The sequence below is a fragment of the Notolepis coatsorum genome, assembly GCF_963971535.1.
Source record: "Notolepis coatsorum genome assembly, chromosome: 1".
NCBI lineage: Eukaryota > Metazoa > Chordata > Actinopteri > Aulopiformes > Paralepididae > Notolepis > Notolepis coatsorum.
The window spans coordinates 140,503,387-140,524,018 of NC_140165.1; the positions used below are offsets into that span (position 1 = coordinate 140,503,387).

The window sequence follows — 20,632 nt, forward strand, 5'->3', positions numbered from 1 at the left end:
CAGTACATGGTATGGTACCAGACAAGTAGATGGTGCTAATCCCTTCCCTGACTGCCCCAGGAGTATGTGGTACACAGGAAGCTAACCAACAACCAGAAAATAATGTCCCTATCTACATGTGGTGCCCACTAAACTATATATTTTAACAGCATAAGTAGTCACATCAAATTACAAACAAATAAGGCATACGCACCTGTTTGATGAAACGGCTCAAGCCCCCACGTTAGATAATATGTAACGAACACCACCCAAACCATAACACCATGACACCCCGTGTAACACAAAAATAACCACCAAACAAATTGCTAGGGGTAAATATCCCGGACGAGCCCCCAACTGTTACGACCCTGGCTCAAAGGCCCGCAACCTATGTGCAAACCAACACCAAAACCCTGTGCTCAAACTCAAAGTGCTACTATATCAAGGAATTACTAGTGTAAACTAAAGGATAAGGACTGGAAGAACGTGACTATCTATCTGTTAACCCACACTCTTCTAAACACTAAACACTCTTCTAAATAAAGAATAAAATAATGAAAGATAAAAATTGTCAATTTAATTTTGATAGCGTGACTATAAGTAATGTAGAACATATGTTAAGTACCACTAAAATAAACCACCAGGTGTTGACGGTCTTGACGGGAAACTTCTGAAATTGGTCCCTGATTTAATTGCCCCTGCTATCTGTCATATTATAAATCAATCCTTTAGTGAATGTTTGTATCCACAACAGTGGAAAACTGCCAAAGTAATACCACTGCCAAAAAATTTGAAATTGCCATTCTCAGGATCTAATAGTCGTCCCATAAGTTTACTGCCAGTTTTGAGTAAACTGATGGAAAGAATAGTAAGTGTTACAAAGGATCAGATTAAACCGAATATATATATTTATTGATTGATATATATTGCATAGTATTTGTATATCGTTTGATATCCCTTGTATATTCCTTGTACATATACACGGAATATCCCTTTAGCCCAGACCATAATATTTCATTCTCCTATTGGACAGCGGTCCACAGGCGCCAGAGCCATGCCTCCGGAGTCAGGTTCAAAGTCACCGTCAAGACATGTCTGTGCATGCCCGGCCTTGCCCAGGACTACGAGACAGAGATGAGGTTGGCACTAGTTTGTTCGCCGTGCATATAAATATGGCGCAGGTGAATACAGAAGCACTTAGTCAGAAGTCAAGAGTTACCCAATAAGTTGAAGCCTCACCCACGATACAACGTGCGGTGAAGTATGGCCTGTTTGGCCCCAAAATAGAGCATTGAGACCGCGTGCGAATTAATAACTGAATTGTCAGAGTTTGGCGCTATACCGTCGAGTGCGACATATTTCTATTAAGTCAGTAATAGTCTATTTGTGTATAGTGTATCGTGCGGCTAAAGTTCTACAGTGACCAGCATCACCAACGCTTCCTCGTACCAGCTAGAGTGCTTATCCAGGCTGGGCTGCTTTCATGGCGCTTTCACCCGAGGAGACCTAGACGAGAACCGTGTGGACATGTACACTGGATTAATCTACCCGACGACTGCATAGCCCTTTGCGGCTGGATTATATTTGTTTTGGTCCTGTGATTTATGGAGCGGAGAATCGCCGACGCCTACACGTGTGGGATTTACCCTGTGAGGAGCCAAGTCGAGTCTGCGCCTCAGAGAGCCTGAGGCCGGCTAGCTTTCTTCACTGTGGAGCTACAGTCTACGGAGAACAGCTGTATTCGTCTGTGGATCAAGAGACTATTGCACCGTCTCCTGTACTTGGAGTCTCCTTAGTCATCGTTGACCAGACTCTCTACTACCGACAGATCCTCTACCTCTGCTGGCTTACAACCGGGGGGAACCTTCCAGTATCTCCCGCTATATATTACTAGTGTACCATAGATATAATTCCCTAAGATTCAGGTTGTATAATTACCTCCTGCGTAACCAGAGAATGGACATTCATTATTGATTTGCCTACACACATTCCTTTGCCTTATAAGCGCATCCAAAGTATAATAAGAGAAGTATATTATGTACCTTTTGCTGCAATAAATACTTGATTATACCTTTGTGTGGAACCGATTCAATGTGGGAAGTGTTCATCATATTTATATATCATGTACTGCAGGGGTCGCCAATTAGTTTTGGCCGCGGGCCAGATTTTCCCCAAGCCGTTGCTTGGCGGGCCAGGATCAAAAACAATGGCTAATTTAATATACTGATATTGAAAAAAGACAAACGTTTTTCTCTGGTCTGCATCCCCTTAACAATTGTGTGTATTGCGCCGTACTGTATTGTACCCATAACCCATTCTGCAATCTGTTAAATAAAGTTTTCATTCATTCATTCATTCATCATGAACAGCAGATCAGCTGTTGCAGATCACAGCGGCGTGTGATGAACACAGATCAAAATGCATGAAAACACGACTCACCATACCTTGTTTGTTGTTAAGTCCTCCAAAATCCCTGCTAATGTTTGAAACATGTCATATCCACTCGCCGCCCTCCAATTCCAGATTGGCGTTGAATGCTTTATCTGAACTTTATCTGCCAACTTGAACACAGTTGTCATCATTGCCTCGTTGTTGTTGTTGTTGTTGTCGCCACATATTATGCAGAGAGGACGTCGGCTCGGCACGCAAGAATCACCGACCTGTTGCGATAAACCTGTATTTTAAGTATTGCTCCTGTTTATTAAAAGAAGCGTTATATTTCCCCGTTTTCTTTTTAACTCGCTCGCATCTCGAACGCGGAAGTGAACGTGCGTTCGGGAAATATACACAGGCCCGGTGGGACTATTCCATTGGTTCTCCCAGTCCACGTGACCATTTCTAGCATTTCAATTGGCTATAGTGACAGACATGATGACTACCGGTAGATAGATACAGCTTCACAATAAAAGACACCCTGGCGTCCCGAGTGAATATTTCCCGCGCGTCACATAAATATCATATTCTCAAAATAATCTGACGGGCCAGAAATTATTGCTGGCGGGCCAATGTCGGCCCGCGGGCCGCCTATTGCCGATCCCTGATGTACTGTATGGCCAGTAATTAAAGTACATAAAGCGGTAGTGGTTTAATGATACCATACTTATCAATACAGTCAGGGAATTGTACCCCTCAGTTACAATTGGTCCTTCGAGCCGGAGGGTAACTAGCGTAATATTAATATAGTGGTATTAATATTGACATGGCCTATGATGAACACTCCACAAAACGGTTCTCCTAAAGTAGATCGCCCGCAGCGTAGACGGCAGACACCTCAGTACTTAGAGGATTACGTTGCCAATATACTACCTAGCTTTCTACAGACGGTAAACGCGGAAAAAGTAGATAGTAAAATTATGTCCGACCCTATCGACCAGGCTACCCCGCCAATAGAGGCCCTAGTGGGTTCTAACGTAACTGACCAAGCTCACGGTAGGGACCAGGAGGGACCCGACATGACTTTACCCCCCGCCAAGACCGAAGAAGTAGTCCCCGGAGAGCTCCAGGATAAAGACAGCTCTCCAGGGATGGAACTCTACCCGCTACAAGAAGAGGAGAGCACCCCGGAGATGGATCTCCAGGACTCGCCACAGGAGAACAGATCTCCAACGAGTACTGCCAGGAGCGGATCACCTCAACCAGCGTCTTCCCCCAGCGAGGCGGACAAGATGCTGGCACAGGCATTCCTCGCCAGCCTAGCAGCCTCAACAGAGCGCGATCGACTCCAAGCACAGACGCTTAGTGAGCGCGAACATTCTTCCATGGAAAGAGAACGCCTTCAGGCGCAGCAACGGAGCGACGAAGATCGTATACGTCTAGAGATTAGACGCCTTCAGACGGAAGAGAATATGGTAAGGGACCGGGCCGAAGCCCAGCGCGCCGCCGCCGAAGCCCAGCGCGCCGCTGCCGGTGCCCAAAGAGAAGCAGAGCGCGACCTCGCTCTCACCAAGCGCGAAGCCGAGCGCGACCGATTACAAGCGCAGATAATGGAGCAGCTGATCACCAGGGCAACACCCCCTCCCTCCGCACGGGGTTCCAGGGCCTCGTCAAGACAAGGGTCAAGGGCACCCTCCCCTACCCGATCAAGCGACCCTGAGCCCGACCACCAGAGAGAGCCTATACCCCCCTCCGAACCCCTTCCCCGACGGTCCAAGTGAGACCCAGCTACAAGGAAGAAACGGTCTACACCGCGGAGAGGCTAAATAGACGACTACAGGATCTAGAGGACCTGCCAGAGGAAGAAGAAGAGGGAGAGGAGGAGAGTCAAGCCCGACAGCAGCACAGTACTCCACAGGACCAGGAGGTCCAGTACAGCCCAGGCTCTACCCCCGCGGCTCTGCGCTACAGACCCCCGACTCAATTCACGGGTGAGCTTGACGCACGACCAGCCCCGAGAAACAGCACCTGGATACGCGGGCCATGGTACCCAGCAGGTACCAGCCCACCAAGAGGCGTAAGAGGAGACTCGCCTAGGAGGCCTCTCTTCCAACGCTCACCGATGTGCCAGCCATCCATGGCATCATACATTGGCACACCGACGTTTCCGGACTTCACCCACGAGAACAGAGCACAGTACACGGAGCTACGAATGTGCTTAGAGACAATGATGTCCGATGTAGCTGATGAACCGTACAAGTATGCTATCCTACTGAAGCACCTCAAGGTGCCCCGAGCGCACAATATAGCGCTGGCCTATGCCACCTCTACTACCCCATACACAGCGGCTCTAGCAGCACTCGACCAAAGATATGGACGCATATGGGACTACGTAATACAAGAGATAAGGCATATTGACCGCCTACCCCCAGCCACAGACAATCGCTCACTAGATGACCTGTCTATCAAGGTACAATCCCTGGTAGGGATGCTGGGGGCGCAAAGAGAAAAGGGTATGCACGAACTGTACGCAAACTCTAATGTCGAGAGGATTTTAGAGAAGCTTCCGCCCGCCCGACAAGAGCGCTTCAGGCGGCAAAGAGACCACCGTGATCCTAACGGTCCCGAGCCATCCCTCCTAGACCTAGCCGACTTCCTGGCGAGAGAAGTCAACAGCCTACGGTTGGATACGTTCATGCGGAGCACCCCAAGCTCCAGAGAGGGACCTAGGAGAGCAAACGATGGCCGAAGATTGGTGACCGTCATGCACCAATCAGAATCAGTACCGAGCAGCAAGAACCACAGTACCCCCTCGATGAAAGAGAAGTGGAAGATGGTGTGCCCGTACTGCGAAAAGGAACACTGGTTGTCACAATGTGACACGTTCAAGAAGATGACCGCCGACGAGGTGAGTCAATGGATAAAGTCCAACCGACGCTGTTACCGATGTGCGCGCAGTCACATGGCAGCCGATTGCCGCTTAAAGAAGAGGTGTAGTCGGTGTGACAGAGCCCACCTAGATGTCCTACACGACAGTAACAGAAAAAAGCCTGCACCCTCAAGCAGCACAAAGGCAAGTGTTATGTACATTGACCCCGCCAGCAGCGGGGGCGCCCGGGTGCTCTTAAAGGTGGTCCGCGTAACACTGAGTTACCAAGACAAGGTCATGGACACTTACGCCGTCCTTGACGACGGGTCAGAGAAGACCCTTCTCCTCGCGTCCGCTGCGGCCCAGCTGGGGCTGCGGGGGAGCGAAAACCAGATGACGATTCGGACAATAAGAAGAGATCTAAAGACGATAAAGGGCGAGAATGTCTCCTTCACTATCGCAGCAAGCGGGCAGCCAGAGAGACGGTATAGGATTACTAACGCTTTCACCAGCCAAGAAATAGGCCTGTCGCAGTACACCTACCCCATCGCCAAGCTGATGGATAAATATGTGCACCTGCGTCAACTACCTATACCGCTCATAGACGGTGCCACCCCGACCCTGCTGATAGGCTCCGACCATGCAGACCTCATCGTCCCGATAGACCGGGTCCACACAGGGCCCAGAGGCTGTCCTGCAGCAGTCGAGACCCGCCTAGGATGGACATTACAAGGCCCCCTCGCTAAGTCTCTTAACCGAACAGCAGCCACTAGCTGCCTCCACTCCAGAGTGACAGAAGAAGACACCACCCTCCTACAGCATGTCGAGAGGCTATGGACACTAGAGACAATGCCCTTTAAGAACGAAAAGAAAGACATTCGTTCCAAGGAAGACATTTACGCTATAGCCCTCCTCGAGCAAGGGACAAAGAGAGTCAAAGTCAACGGAGTGATGAGATACGCAACTCCACTCCTGAGGCGAGAGGGTATGCCTACCTTCCACGCCCCAAAAGAAGCGACGGAGCGGTATCTATTGAACACAGAGCGGCGCCTAGCCAGAGACCCCGCTCAAGAGACTGTGTACCGCGCTGAGATTAACAAGCTAATCACAGCGGGACACATAAAGAAAATTGACATTAAAGAGGCCGATCAGACGACCGAATCATGGTACGTGCCGCACCACAAAGTCCACCACAACGGCAAGGATACTGTAGTATTGTGTTCAACTGCAGCTACCAGATCGGATCACAAAATCTGAATAAAGAGCTCTTGCCCGGCCCAACACTCGGCCCCTCTCTACTAGGCGTGTTACTACGTTTCCACCAAGACAAGGTGGCCATCAGCGGCGACATCAAAGGGATGTTCCTGCAGGTGAGACTAGTGGAGGAGGACAAGCCCCTGCTGCGGTTCCTATGGAGAGAGAGGATCGGGGATGAGCAACCAGCCATCTATCAATGGGAAGTCCTCCCTTTCGGAACCACATGCAGCCCATGCTGTGCTACGTTTGCACTGCAAAAGCACGTCGCAGAGGACCCAGCAGCTGATGAAGAGGTCCGACAAAGTGTAGGAAATAGTTTCTACGTGGACAACTGTCTGCAAAGCGTCTCGACGCCAGAAGAAGCCGAGGCCCTTCTACTCAAGCTCCGCGCCTCCCTGATCAAAGGCGGCTTTGATCTCAGGCAGTGGGCCAGCAGCGACCCGCAAGTATTGCGCAGCCTCTCCCCCGAGGACAAGGCAGCAAGCAGCGAGACCTGGATGGCGACCATCCCAGGAGAAGCCCAAGAAATGACATTAGGACTAGTCTGGCGCTTCAAAACAGACTCGCTCCATTATAAACACACACCCCTGACCAAGGAGCAGGGAAGGTCGACTGCACTACCGACCACCAGACGGAGTGTATACAGAACACTCGCCAGACAATATGACCCGTTGGGATGTATTCTACCTTACACCACCAGGGCAAAGATGATTGTAAGAGCATTATGGGACAAGGACCAAGGCTGGGACGACCCCATACCCGAACACCTTGCATCCACATGGAGAGAGTGGGAGACGGAACTCAGCTCACTCCCAGGTGTCAACATACGCCGCAGCTACTTCCCACCCACAGTGAGGCCGGAGACGTGCCAGATGGACCTGCACGTCTTCAGCGACGCCTCCGAAGTAGCCTACGGTTCGGTGGCCTACTTGCGTGCCCGAGAGGAGGGAGGAGAAATACATACTGCTTTCATCCTGGCTCGCTCAAGAATAGCCCCACGAAAGCAACAATCTATCCCGCGTCTAGAGCTCTGCGCAGCCCTAGCAGGAGCGCAACTCGCCACGTTAATCCAACGTGAACTCACCATTCCGGTGCAAAGAACAATCTTGTGGTCAGACTCCACGACAGTACTCACATGGATCCGGTCTGATTCGTGCAGATACAAGGTCTTCGTGGGAGTCAGAGTCACAGAGATTCAAGATTTAACAGAAGTAGCAAGCTGGAGGTATGTGGACACAAAACACAACCCAGCTGACGTCATAACCCGGGGAATTTCCCTGGATGACCTCACCCGTCACAACCTATACAGTGACGGGCCAGAGTTCCTCAAGCTCCCGGAAGAAGAGTGGCCTACACCCACCCCACGGGAAGCGAGTAAAGAGGAGGCCGAAAACAAGAAATCTATGTTCTGTGGATTGAACACACTCGTCTCCACAGACCCCGACATAGACGATTGCCTCACCCTAGAGAGTGCGCAGCTAAAGACATTCCTGTGGCACCACCCAGAGGTTCAGCTCACTACTGACATTACAGCAGCTGACTACGAAGAAGCAGAACTTCTTCTACTACAACGAGCCCAGAGAGACTCGTTCCCCGATGAGCTAGACTGTCTACAGGGAGCAAAGCCCGTCCCATCAGACAGCAGACTGCTCCACCTAGCCCCCGAGAGCGACGCCCATGGTCTCATCAGAGTGGGTGGTCGTCTGCGGAGAGCTCCAGACTTACCGGATGACGTCAAGTACCCGATAGTCTTAAACAGCCGACACAAGGTCACAGAGCTGATCATAAAGAAATACGACGAGGATGTGCATCACGCCGGGGCAGAGAGAGTCTTCGCGGAGATCAGACGTCGTTATTGGATACTGCAAGGGAGAGAAGCAGTGCGGCGCTTCCAGCGAACCTGTCTAGACTGTCGTAAGTGGCGAGCGCAGCCCAGTATACCCCGGATGGCTGACCTACCTCCCTGTCGCCTCCGACTCGGCGACAAGCCTTTTCACTCCACCGGTATGGACTGTTTCGGCCCGCTGTATATAAGGAAAGGAAGAGGAACCGAGAAGCGGTGGGGTATTGTATTCAAATGCATGACCACCCGAGCGATGCATATAGAACTCCTTCCAACCATGAGCACAGACTCATTCCTTATGGCCTTCCGAAGATTCACATCGCGGAAAGGCAAACCGTCTATATTATTGTCTGATCACGGGACAAACTTCAAAGGCGGAGAAAGAGAGCTGAGAGAGAGCTTCCAAGCTATGGGCCCAGAACTTAAGACCCACCTCGCTCCATCCCAGATTGACTTCCAGTTTAATCCCCCGAACGCACCTCACTTCGGTGGAACTTGGGAACGAGAAGTACGTTCAATAAAGACAGCCCTGTACGCCGTGCTTGGGGCCCAGACCGTGGCGGAAGAAGTCCTAATGACAGTCCTCACGGAGATCGAGGGAGTATTGAACTCAAAGCCCCTCGGTTACGTCTCAAGTGATGTAGCAGATGTCGACCCAGTCACCCCCAACACACTCTTGATGGGGCGGCTGGACCCCGCGCTACCACAGACAATGTACAGGCCTGAAGAAGCGAACGGCCGAAGAATGTGGAGGTACAGTCAAGTATTGGCTGACAAGTTTTGGAACAGCTTCCTACTCCACTATCTACCGTCTCTACAGACCCGCCAGAAATGGGTGAAAGAGAGAGACAATTTGACAGAAGGAACAGTCGTCATGATTATCGACCAGTCACTACCCCGAGCTATGTGGCCGGCTGGCCGCGTAAGCAAAGTGATCACCGGTGCCGACGGAAAGGTCCGAGCAGCCAAAGTGCTCGTCCAAGGACGGATCTACACCCGACCCGTGGCGAGGCTAATAGAACTGCCAAGGCTCCCCGATACTATCGATGACGACCATGACCCCATGACTTTGTGAACTGCCCGACCCCTCACAACAGACATTGAGTAGTGGACAGTGCGGTTAATCTGTCTCTGCTTAGCTAATTAGGTGGGACTAATTAGGGGGCGGCTGTTACAAAGGATCAGATTAAACCGAATATATATATTTATTGATTGATATATATTGCATAGTATTTGTATATCGTTTGATATCCCTTGTATATTCCTTGTACATATACACGGAATATCCCTTTAGCCCAGACCATAATATTTCATTCTCCTATTGGACAGCGGTCCACAGGCGCCAGAGCCATGCCTCCGGAGTCAGGTTCAAAGTCACCGTCAAGACATGTCTGTGCATGCCCGGCCTTGCCCAGGACTACGAGACAGAGATGACACAGTGACCCAGGAGTGATCAGGCTCCTGGTACATAACAGCTGCTGTCGAGGGAGAGAGATAGAGAGAGCGAGAGAGAGATAGAGCGAGAGAGAGAGATAGAGAGATAGAGAGAGAGAGAGAGAGAGAGAGAGAGAGAGAGAGAGAGAGAGAGAGAGAGAGAGAGAGAGAGAGAGAGAGAGAGAGAGAGAGAGAGATACCGGTAAGCGCTTGGCTGAACAACAATCCCAAACAGACCTAAATACAACTCTATTCTCGGCAAGCAGGTTAGCACCAACAGAACCACTTGTTACAGCAAGCCTCTTCCATGTTTTGGTACAGTTTGTTTGCACACTACGCTCCGTTCCGTCGTCAGGGACGCGGATTATCTCCCAAAACCACCTTTTCAAGTGGTCCCGACATGGAGCAAATCAGTGTCCCCGGTGACGTAGTGGAGCGTTCTCATCACAGTTATTTTGGGGCGATCGTGCTCGGATTTGACCCCGGATTCCTAGTGGGAAAGCCCCCTTACAGTATTACTCTTATTGCTGCTGTTTGGTGAAAACCGTGCACTGGATCTGGATCTGCAAACGGTTAAACTTAAAAAAACCTAAAATCTTCAGATTGACGGTTCAGTTGAAATTCTACAGTACATTGGGTTTTGAATGAGTTTCATAGTCCTTAGGGTCACAATGTAAATAACAATTTTGACAACATAGATAACATTCAAGTAAAAACATGAAAATGACCAAAATTTGATCATTTATTTTTCTTTTTTATGTGAAGCACCTCTATGACCGGCAATGTCAACTCAATCATGAATTCATTCATTCATTCAGTCACTGATTTATTGATTCTCCCACACTTAGGGCTAGATCCACAAAGAATGGATTGCACGGTGCTAATTGCACCCTTGCTTACAATTCATTATGAATTGAAAATGGGGGACCCTAATGTAAACAAGACGAAATTCTTTTTTTTATTAATTTTTTTACATGTTTTGGAAAATAGCTCTTTATTTGATTATCATAAAAAAGTGTTTTCTATACAGAGATATCGACATCGGTAAATATCGGTATCGGCCAGAACAGCAATATTAATGGTATCGGCCAGAACAGCAATATTAATATCGGTTATCGGTATCGGCCACAATTTTCACATTGGCAGTAATGGTGTGTGGTCTTGCAATGTCCAACCCAGTCTATTTTGTTGATTTACTATCACAAACATATGGTACAAGAGGCTCTAACACATTTTCAGTGGGGTTCAATAGGCACCCACAAGTCACGTTGGTCATAACAATGGTATTTAGGCTCTTTTTTTTTACTGTTTTGTTTCCTGTCTTGAATGCCGTAGGCCCTTGCCATCCAAACCCATGCCACAACAGAGGGATATGTGAGATCAGCGAGACTTACAGGGGAGACACCTTCATTGGCTACGTCTGCAAATGTCCACCAGGCTTCAATGGAATCCATTGCCAACACAGTAAGTTATTGGACAATCAATGTCTACCTTCTTCTTCTTTTCTTCTGTAGGCCAGTGTTTCTTAAAACTATGGGTCCAAACTAAGGCTGTCAAAGTTAACGCGTTAACGCACAATTCTTTTAAGGCCACTATATTTTTAGCGCAAGATTCACGGAAGGAAGGGGCAAGCGAGAAAGAGAGCTGGGAGAGTGTGTGTGTGAGAGATATGTGGGGGCGGCGGGTGTGAGTCCTCAGTAGGGTTGGGCATCGTTTGGATTTGAACGATTCCGGTTCCGATTCCGATTCTCCATTTCGATTCCTGTTCTAAACGATTCTCGATTCCGATTCTTTGAGGTGCAGGTCAAAACAGGTCACAGCTTATTTAGCAGGAGATTATTATTTTCTTTTTTTTTAATCTTTTATTTTCTTCATACTATTCACATTGTCAGTTGACTTGACAACTTAATACTAGGGTATTAATTAACAAAGTAAAAAATAAAAATACAATTTTTCTTTTATTTTTTTTAAGAATCGAAATTAAGAATATAAATTGTATATCAACAGGAAGTTAGGAACCGGTTCCTATTAGAACCGGTTCTCGGTGCCCAACCCTAGTCCTCAGCCCTTGTGTGGGTGAATGTAACAAGTTCCTGCATGAGGGTCATCCTTTTGTGTTAAATGGCTGCATAAAGTAAGCATTTGTTAACTTTCATGTTGATAACAATATTACCACTTGAAAAATATCAGTTTAAGGTCGATTTAGAACAGATGCAAAATATGCGATTAATTTGTGATTAATCACAATTAACTATGGACAATCATGCGATTAATCAGATTAAATATTTTAATAGATTGACAGCCTTAGTCAAAACCCAAAACAGGTGAAGGGGTTATTTCCCAGAACACTGGTCTGCTGTGTTTTATTGAACCTAACCCAAACCCCCTAAATATTTAATTGACTCAATATGGTTTCCAGGCAGAACCCATGAACCAAAGAACCCACATTGCAGTCAAGTCTCTATTGATTAACTATTGATTCAGGAATATATTAAAAAAAAATAAAGTCTGTATGGAGATAGACTACCTGCTAAACTTTTTATACACGTTTCCAATAAAAATATTTCCCGAGATAGATGTGATGGGCAAGTCCTTGTGCAGTGAAGAGATGATGAGAACCGTATGTGAAGTCAAGCCATCTTTTAACTTGAAAATAGTGAGTAGAACAAATAGGCTGTAAAGTAGAAAGAGAAATGAAATGCTGATCTGTTGGGTATGAACTTTAAAAAGGTTAGTGTCAGCAGATCGGTTGTGTATCCAGCAGGTGCTTTGCTCTCAATCGCCCACCTGTATGATCTCCAGCCTTTCTCTCAAACCATTTCCTGAAATAATCTTTGCCGTTAACCCTTTTCTCGCCAAGAACGTGTTACCACGTCATTGCTCGCCATGCGTAATCTGCCAATGACGCCGTAAGGCGTCTTTGAGATCAATATTTAAAAAATCTGTCATGGCAATCATATTTCACCCACGGAGACTTGAGACTTGCTGTTGATCTCCTCTCAACTCTCCAACGGTTCAAGACCGTCATCTAGTGGCCGATCGGCGAATCGCCAAAACCGGAAGTGACGTGCCGGAAGTGGTGCTCAACCATATTTCGTCCGGGCACTCGCTATCGTTAGCGGGACTCCATCTTGATACACTGGACAGCGATCGGTTGCAAATAACTCGATAAACAACATGATTTGGACGCATATATTATTATTAGGGCTGTCAGTTTATCGCGTTAATTAGATTAATTAATTACACAGCAAATTATCGCGTTATGAAAATTAACTCAAAATTAATTACAATTTTTTTTTTTTTTTTTTATATAATTAATTTTTTATCTCATTCATTCCATAAGAACATATAATACACATTTACAGACTTCTTTTTTTATATGGTCCATTTGCATGTTCTTGGTATCTGATTCTAGGGACATCTATGGATCTCAGGGAATGTATTCCCAGTGTCAGAAATACTGTGTCTGTTACTAGGCTTGAGTCAATTGTAATGAACCAAATGAGAATATCAATAAAAAAAAAATTATCTTTGACTGTGAATAACACTATGCTCAAATTGACCAGACCTGAAAAATCTAAGCAAATTAATAGATGGAAGATGATTAAACAGAAGGTTTTGTAGATACAGTACTGAATTCTGCCATCCGGACATATGCAATTTGAAATATGATTATAGAATATAGAATATCAGGCATAAAATGGTTATGCGATTAAAATGCGATTAATTAGATTAATTAATTACAAATCCTGTAATTATTTAGAAAAATTTTTTTAATCGCCTGACAGCACTAATTATTATACAACCTGGAAATGGATCGCATATATCAACATCCCATAATAGCGATATTTCTGCTCCACGCTGATCACCCAACGGTCAGAGGATGCCGCGTGAGTTTCAGCGTGTTTGATTATTATTAAACGTATAATCTGCTCTGATATATATATCGCCCATACTACATGAATCATTTAACGTCGGCCACAGACTTATAAACCCCCCCCCCCCTCCGGTCACCAGCAGATGATGAGGCATGACATGTAGGACCTTGTACAATTGAAATTTTTTCATCTGACGTCAATCTGTATCAAACTACATTTGATGATCTAATATATGTATTTAGGGCTATAACTCACATTCTGCAGAATGCTGCAGAAAACGATAAAAACATATTTATACTTTAGATCGTATTTTAGTATGAATATGTGAATGAAAAAGTAGAACGTTGCTACATCCTAAACGATAGATACTTGACGTTGAATGGGCCATAGTAATGTCAATTTAGCAATACAATTTAAAAAGTTATAGCCCTGCAAAGAAGGGGAACATCTCCATAGACTTATAGTGGTGGCAGAGAGTGGATTAAGATCAGAATAATCTGTGGCAGATAAAGGGTTAATGTTCGTTTTATTGAGAGCAATTTACAGAGAGTACAAAGAAAGTGGAACAAAGAAACTGTTTACAGGGGAAAATAATAGGACAAACTGTGTTTGGAGTAATTAAACACTAGATCATGTTTTCTTTTTTTGCAGTTTGAATGTGTTTACATGCCTTCTATAGTGTAACCAATTTATCCTGGTCACTGTTTCAACATTAGGACATCTAGGACAACAGCGGAAAAAACTAAAAAATGTGCACTCCGTTGCACACTCTGCACAGCCAACCCCCCCCCCCCCCCCCCCCCCCCCCCCCACACACACTCCCCAAAGAGTGCAGCCTCGAGTGGAAAATATTGTTGCCACACCCCAGCAGACGATCAGTGGATCGGGTCATGCAAGTACCTGCCGCCAATCGTCATTTTGTTCATTTTAAACCTGGATAGTTAGAGACACGTGTGAAGGAGCCTGCACGTAATAACTTTATTATTCTACCATTACGTTTCTTGTCACAAGGGCGACCAACATGTGAGTCTGCAGTAATTGCCTTTCTCTGGAGTGCTTTACTACTGTAACTGTCCTATCTCACAGCAAAGCTTGTGATAGGAGAGTCAAGTAAAAGCCAGAAATAAATCTTAGTTTGACCGTGGAAAGCAACAGTTGTGATTGGAGTGTCAAGAAAAGAGCCTCAGAGCTTGAGATACAGTAGGTCAATTACATACAGGCACAAATGGGATTTTTCATTTGTCTCCCGGGCCCTGGCCCTATACAGTATGTCGATAACGGTTACAACACCCGCCATGTTATTCGTAACCCATTAGTTTACAGCCAAGTCTGGGATTATTTCAGAATGAACTGCTATCAAGATATATCTGTTAGTATATATATATATATATAATATATATATATATATATATAATATATATATATATATATATATATATATATATATATATATATATATATATATATATATATCTGTTAGTTTGAATAGAAGATGGCCTTATGCTAAAGCTATAAATGAATGATTCCTCACTGCCCCCCTCTCTCGTCACCTCTTATTCTCAAACCCACTTTGTGAATTCTTAAAAATATTATAGTAGACAGAGACAGGCTGAAACGGTGGGGTTTGTTTACTCTTTAAAGGTACATTCTTTAGCATTTCTCTAGAATTTCCATTGCACTTAGACAACAGATGACTGTGAGCTGTTTTGACAGTTCAAAAAAGCCAAGTCTTTCTTTGGGCAATGTGTTTCCCCTTAACACTTTGAGCGGGTTTACGACAAGACCGCTGAATGTCAGGTCACAAGTATTCTTGGGTGTTTTTTTTTATTAGCGATCTGAAATCATATTGCATCACGCGAGCCTACCGTTGGAGATCCAGGGACCGCCGGCGCTCAGATGTGAAAAAAGCGCCCCCTATCGTCTCCCAGATGGTAAATCACCCTTTTGGAATGGACTCAATGAAAGTGAATGGGAGAACGGATTTCTGACTCCACACTTTACTTCTCACTGATGCAGCCGGGGTCTACCAGAGTTCATTCTGGAGCATCTGAGCCGCGCGGATCATGTGTTCTACTGTATACACGGTTGATCAATACATTTATTTTTTTCGAATGGCGATCGGAAATTGGAATAAACCATTTGGATACCATCTGACCTCAGGTAAGGAATCTATGTTATCAGTGTTAGGATAATCAGACTCGTTTTCACAGAGATATAAGCGTTTATGTGATATGTGATATGGCTGTTTTGACTGTAAAAGCCATGAGGAAATAACAGCCGCGATTATCAGCGCACGGCACAAGCGTGCGTGCGCACACATATACTATCGATCATCTAGCGTTTATTTGAAAACGATTCATAAATAGGGCGACAAATGACAACGTGCTGGAATATTCCAGTAAAAGGCGATTATCATAGGCATGGGTTGTTTTTCGGGTGATTTTCAAAATGCTATAAAACGGAAATGAAGCGATAAAAATACAATCTGCCTTGCCAATGTTGACTGGAAAATGAGTCTTTGATAAGCGACGGGCAGATTAGACACATAGCCATAATTTAAAACATAGATTAGGCGATATTAACGTTAACATTGGCCGTGGATGGTGGCACTCAACGGGGTAAATAGGAAAACACGGCCCGGCACTGAAAGTGTTAAGTATTCAATACAGCATTTTTTGTTCACAGCTGTTTCAAGGTACATTTCAGGTGTCAGGTGAAAGGAATCAACTATTTAACGGGCTAGTTCAACATTTAAGTGCTTTATACAGTAGCCCCATTACTTTACATTAGTATTGTGGCTAACCAGGGAGGAGCTGGGTGTCCAGTATGAAGCATAGGACAGGTCGTACTCTACCCTGAGTACCATGGACGACCCATTCACAAACATCAATATGGCTTACAACTGTAGATGCATTCCCTCGTTCCACATCTTGAACTGTTGATCCATTTTGAACAAGTCCCCCAAAATTTGTGAGGAGCATTTCGACCTTGTTTGCGAGTGTTAAATGTCCCTAAATCCCGCTGGATGAGGCAGGCAGGCAGGCAGGCAGGCAGGCAGGCAGGCAGGCAGGCAGGCAGGCAGGCAGGCAGGCAGGCAGGCAGGCAGGCAGGCAGGCAGGCAGGCAGGCAGGCAGGCAGGCAGGCACACACACACACACACAAAGCCAGCCCTCATTGCAGGTGTGCACGTAAATAATAGAATGGGAGGATCTAATGTATTCAGGTGAAAATCTGCTTGGTGATATGGATATGTATTAGGTCTGAGAAAGAGAGAGAGAGAAAGAGAGAGATATAAATAGTGAGAGAGAGAGAGAGAGAGAGAGAGAGAGAGAGAGAGAGAGAGAGAGAGAGATGAGAGAGAGAGAGAGGAGAGAGAGAGAAAGAGAGATATATATAGAGAGAGGGGGGGAGATATAATATATAATATATATATAGAAAGAGAGGGAGAGAAGGTCACAGAGCGAAATAATGATGGGGATGAAGATACATATATATTGTAGGTGGGAGAAACAGAGAGAGAGAGAGAGAGGAGAGAGAGAGAGAGAGAGAGAGAGAGAGAGAGAGAGAGAGAGAGAGAGAGAGAGAGAGAGAGAGAGAGAGAGAGAGAGAGAGAGAGAGAGAGAGAGAGATAGAGGGGGGGGGGGCATAGAGAGAGAGAGAAGGAGGGAGGGAGCCATCTGCATGTGTTTCATAAGTCTACAATAGTCTGTTTCACTTACATCAATGTTAAACGAGTCCAAGTAGAAACATTCCAGATAGAGCATGTGTTTTCATTTCCTTCTTTTCTTCTATCATGCTGTTGCCCTGCCCTATTGCAGATCATGTAACTTCTTCTCCCTCTCTCTCAGAGCTGCCCTCGGCTAAACAAATTAGTTTGTTAACAAATTAGTAGGGCTGTCCCTGACTAAGGATTCGGATGGCGACTATGATTGGCCAACATTTGCCGTTAGTCGACTATTGGTCGACCAAAAAAAATTTAAAATAAAAAAAAGGTATAATATTTTAACATTTCTTTTTTTAAATAAAAAAAAATTAAATTTATCATTCCATTTGGGCTGTGGGGGTGCTTAATGTCTGAATGAGTTGAGTGAAGGCTTCTTGTCCTCTGCAAAAGCATGCAATTGGTCCACTGATGGATACATCTTGATATTTGTCTAGTCTAGTGTGTTCATGAATAGAATAGAATAGAATAGAATAGAATAGAATAGAATAGAATAGAATAGAATAGAAATACTTGTATTATCCCGTGGGAAATTTGACACTGAAAATCGCTCAACATTTAAACATTTAGACAGGACAGGTCACAAATTAGAATAATAACACAAATCAATCAAGTTGCATAGGATAAGTAGAGTAAAATAGAATAAAAATAAAATAAAATATACAGAAATAAATACAGTAAAAATATACTGAGCATGGGGGAAGGGGGGGGGGTACAGGCAATGGTGCAGTCATAATATGGGCCAAGGCCAAACGCCACGTGCATGCGCGCTCCCGCGTGCACGCGCATACATGTCTCTCTCCTCTTTCATGAGTCGGAGCTGGGGACGAGACGGGCGGTCTTTTGTCACATAACACACGCCCAACATTCCACACACACACACACACACACACACACGCACGCACGCACACACACACACACACACACACACACACACACACACAGTCTAGGTGATAAGTGCCGGCCGGGGTATCTTATCACCTAGACTTTGCATAATAATAGGATGCGCGCACTTCTGCCTCAGTGACGTAGCCTAAACGTCGTTTGACCGCGTATGCCCACCACTGCATCGCTGGGTACAGGTAGTAAAAAACAACACAGCAGTGTAAACAATTTGGTCAATATAATTTAACTATCTAACTAAATGAAATATATATTCACAGTATTCACAGTGTCACATAAGGTGCAGTATGCTTCAGGTAGTGTATTGTCCTCCTTGGGTTCCTATTAATCCAAGGTCAATGTCTGGCAGCCATCACTGCCCCCTGTTTTTGGAGCCTGGAGGCCCCGGCCTCCTGCCACTATTGAGCTGCCGCTCTGTGCTCAGTGATGCAGTGAGTCACAGTGATGCATTGTATAGTCTGATGGCTGTTGGAATGAAGGACTTCCTGTGCCGTTTAGTGCTGCATTTGGGTAGTGTGAGCCTAGCACTGAACATGCTCCTCCTGTCAGCCAAGTCTGTGTATAGTGGGTGGGTGGGGTTTTCCCTGATGGCCTGGAGCTTAGCAAGGCTCCTCCTCTCCACCACCCTCGTCCATCTCCACCCCAACCACACTGCTGGCCTTCCTGACCAGCTTATCCAGCCTGGTTGTGTCCACTGCTCTCAGTCCGCTGCCCCAGCAGGTCACAGCATACAAGAAGGCGCCCGCCACTACCGACTCATAGAACATCCTCAACATCCTTGTACAGACATTGAAGGATTGAAGCCTTCTGAGGAAGTAGAGTCGGCTCTGGCCCCTCTTGTATAGTGCCTCTGCATGTTTTTACCCGTTCAGTTTGTTGTTGATGTGCACACCGAGGTATTTGTACACCTCCACCATGTCCACATCAACTCCCCTGATGGAAACGGGGGTCACAGGTGCACTCCTCCTCCTCCCCAGCTCCACAACCAGTTCCTTGGTCTTCGCCACATTTAGCTGCAGGTGCTTTTTATCGCACCATGTGACGAAGTCCACTACCAGTTCCCAGTATTCCCTCTCGTCACCGTCCTTTATACATCCCCACTATCGCAGAGTCATCAGAAAACTTCTGAAGGTGGCAGGACTCTGACCGATAGTGGAAGTCGTTGGTGTAGACAGTGAAGAGGAAGGGAGAGAGGACTGTCCCCTGCGGGGCCCGGTGTTGCCTGACCAGTCTGTCTGACACACAGCTCCGTAGGCGCACGTACTGTGGTCTGCTCGAGATAGTCCACAATCCAGGACACCAGGGGGGCCTCTACTTGCATCGCCTCCAACTTGCTCAGCTGTGTACTCACCTGGTCTGCAGAGAGCCATACTGTGGGGATCTCAGGTGTTGGGGGGAGGAGCGGGTCTTCAAGCCGCGGGGGGCAGACAGGCTGCACCAGGGATGAGGGGGCGTGGGCAGTTGGGGGGATGGAGGGGGTTGCTCGAGTTGAAGGCTGAGAGGTGTGGGGGTGGGCAGGGCAACTGGAGTAGTGTCGGGGGGGAGGGGGGCCAGACTGGCCGGGGGCCGCTGTATCAAACCTATTGTAAAACAGGTTTAGCTCATTAGCCCGGTCCACATCTCCATCCACTCCCCTTCCCCCTGCCGGTTTAATGCCGGTTATGGTCTGCATTCCAGTCCACACTTGCTTGATGCTATTGTTCTCCAGCTGACCTTCCAACTTCCTCCTGTATTTGTCTTTGCCCTCTCTGAGGTTGATTCTCAGACGCCCCTGATCTTTTGACCTCCCTGTTGCCTGCGTTGAATGCCCTCTTCTTCTCGTTCAGTAGGGCTTTGATGTCCTTAGTGACCCATGCTTGTTATTAGGGTAGCAGGTAACAGTCCTAGATGGAACATTGTAGTCCACACAAAAGTTGATGTAGCCCCTACAAATGTCCTAACCCAGTTGTACAGTAAATGACCAAGTATGGCTTTGTCAGTATTACAGTGTACAGTGTCCCCCCCCCACCTCCAATGTACAGCCCCACCCACCCAACCCCACCCCACCCACCCAACCTCCTCCAATGTACAGTTTCTATGTCAAATGTATATACACTCTTTTTCTGGACACTTTTGTATCACAAACAGTACTGTATTTGCAAATCTGATATGTCATAAATGTATAGATGTAGCAGTACTGTCTATCTGTATGTCATGTATGTCATATATGTTATGATGAATTGAAAATGGGGGACCCTGATGTAAACAAGACGAAAGTATTTCTCTGGTCTGCATCCCCTTAACAATTGTATGCATTGAGCTGTACTGTATTGTACCCATTCTGCAATCTGTTAATAAACTTTTCATTCAATCAATTCAATAGTCTGTGATGCACT

General features: G+C 46.3%; 1 protein-coding gene across 1 annotated transcript in view; it reads left to right on the top strand.

The window, feature by feature from the left end:
- The window catches only part of edil3a (EGF-like repeats and discoidin I-like domains 3a), a 467,410-nt gene that overhangs the window by 161,611 nt on the left and 285,167 nt on the right, over positions 1-20,632 (top strand). The window contains exon 3 of the mRNA XM_084307535.1: positions 11,091-11,219. Within this exon, the coding sequence (XP_084163661.1) occupies positions 11,091-11,219 (129 nt within the window). The remainder of the gene's footprint in view (positions 1-11,090; positions 11,220-20,632) is intronic.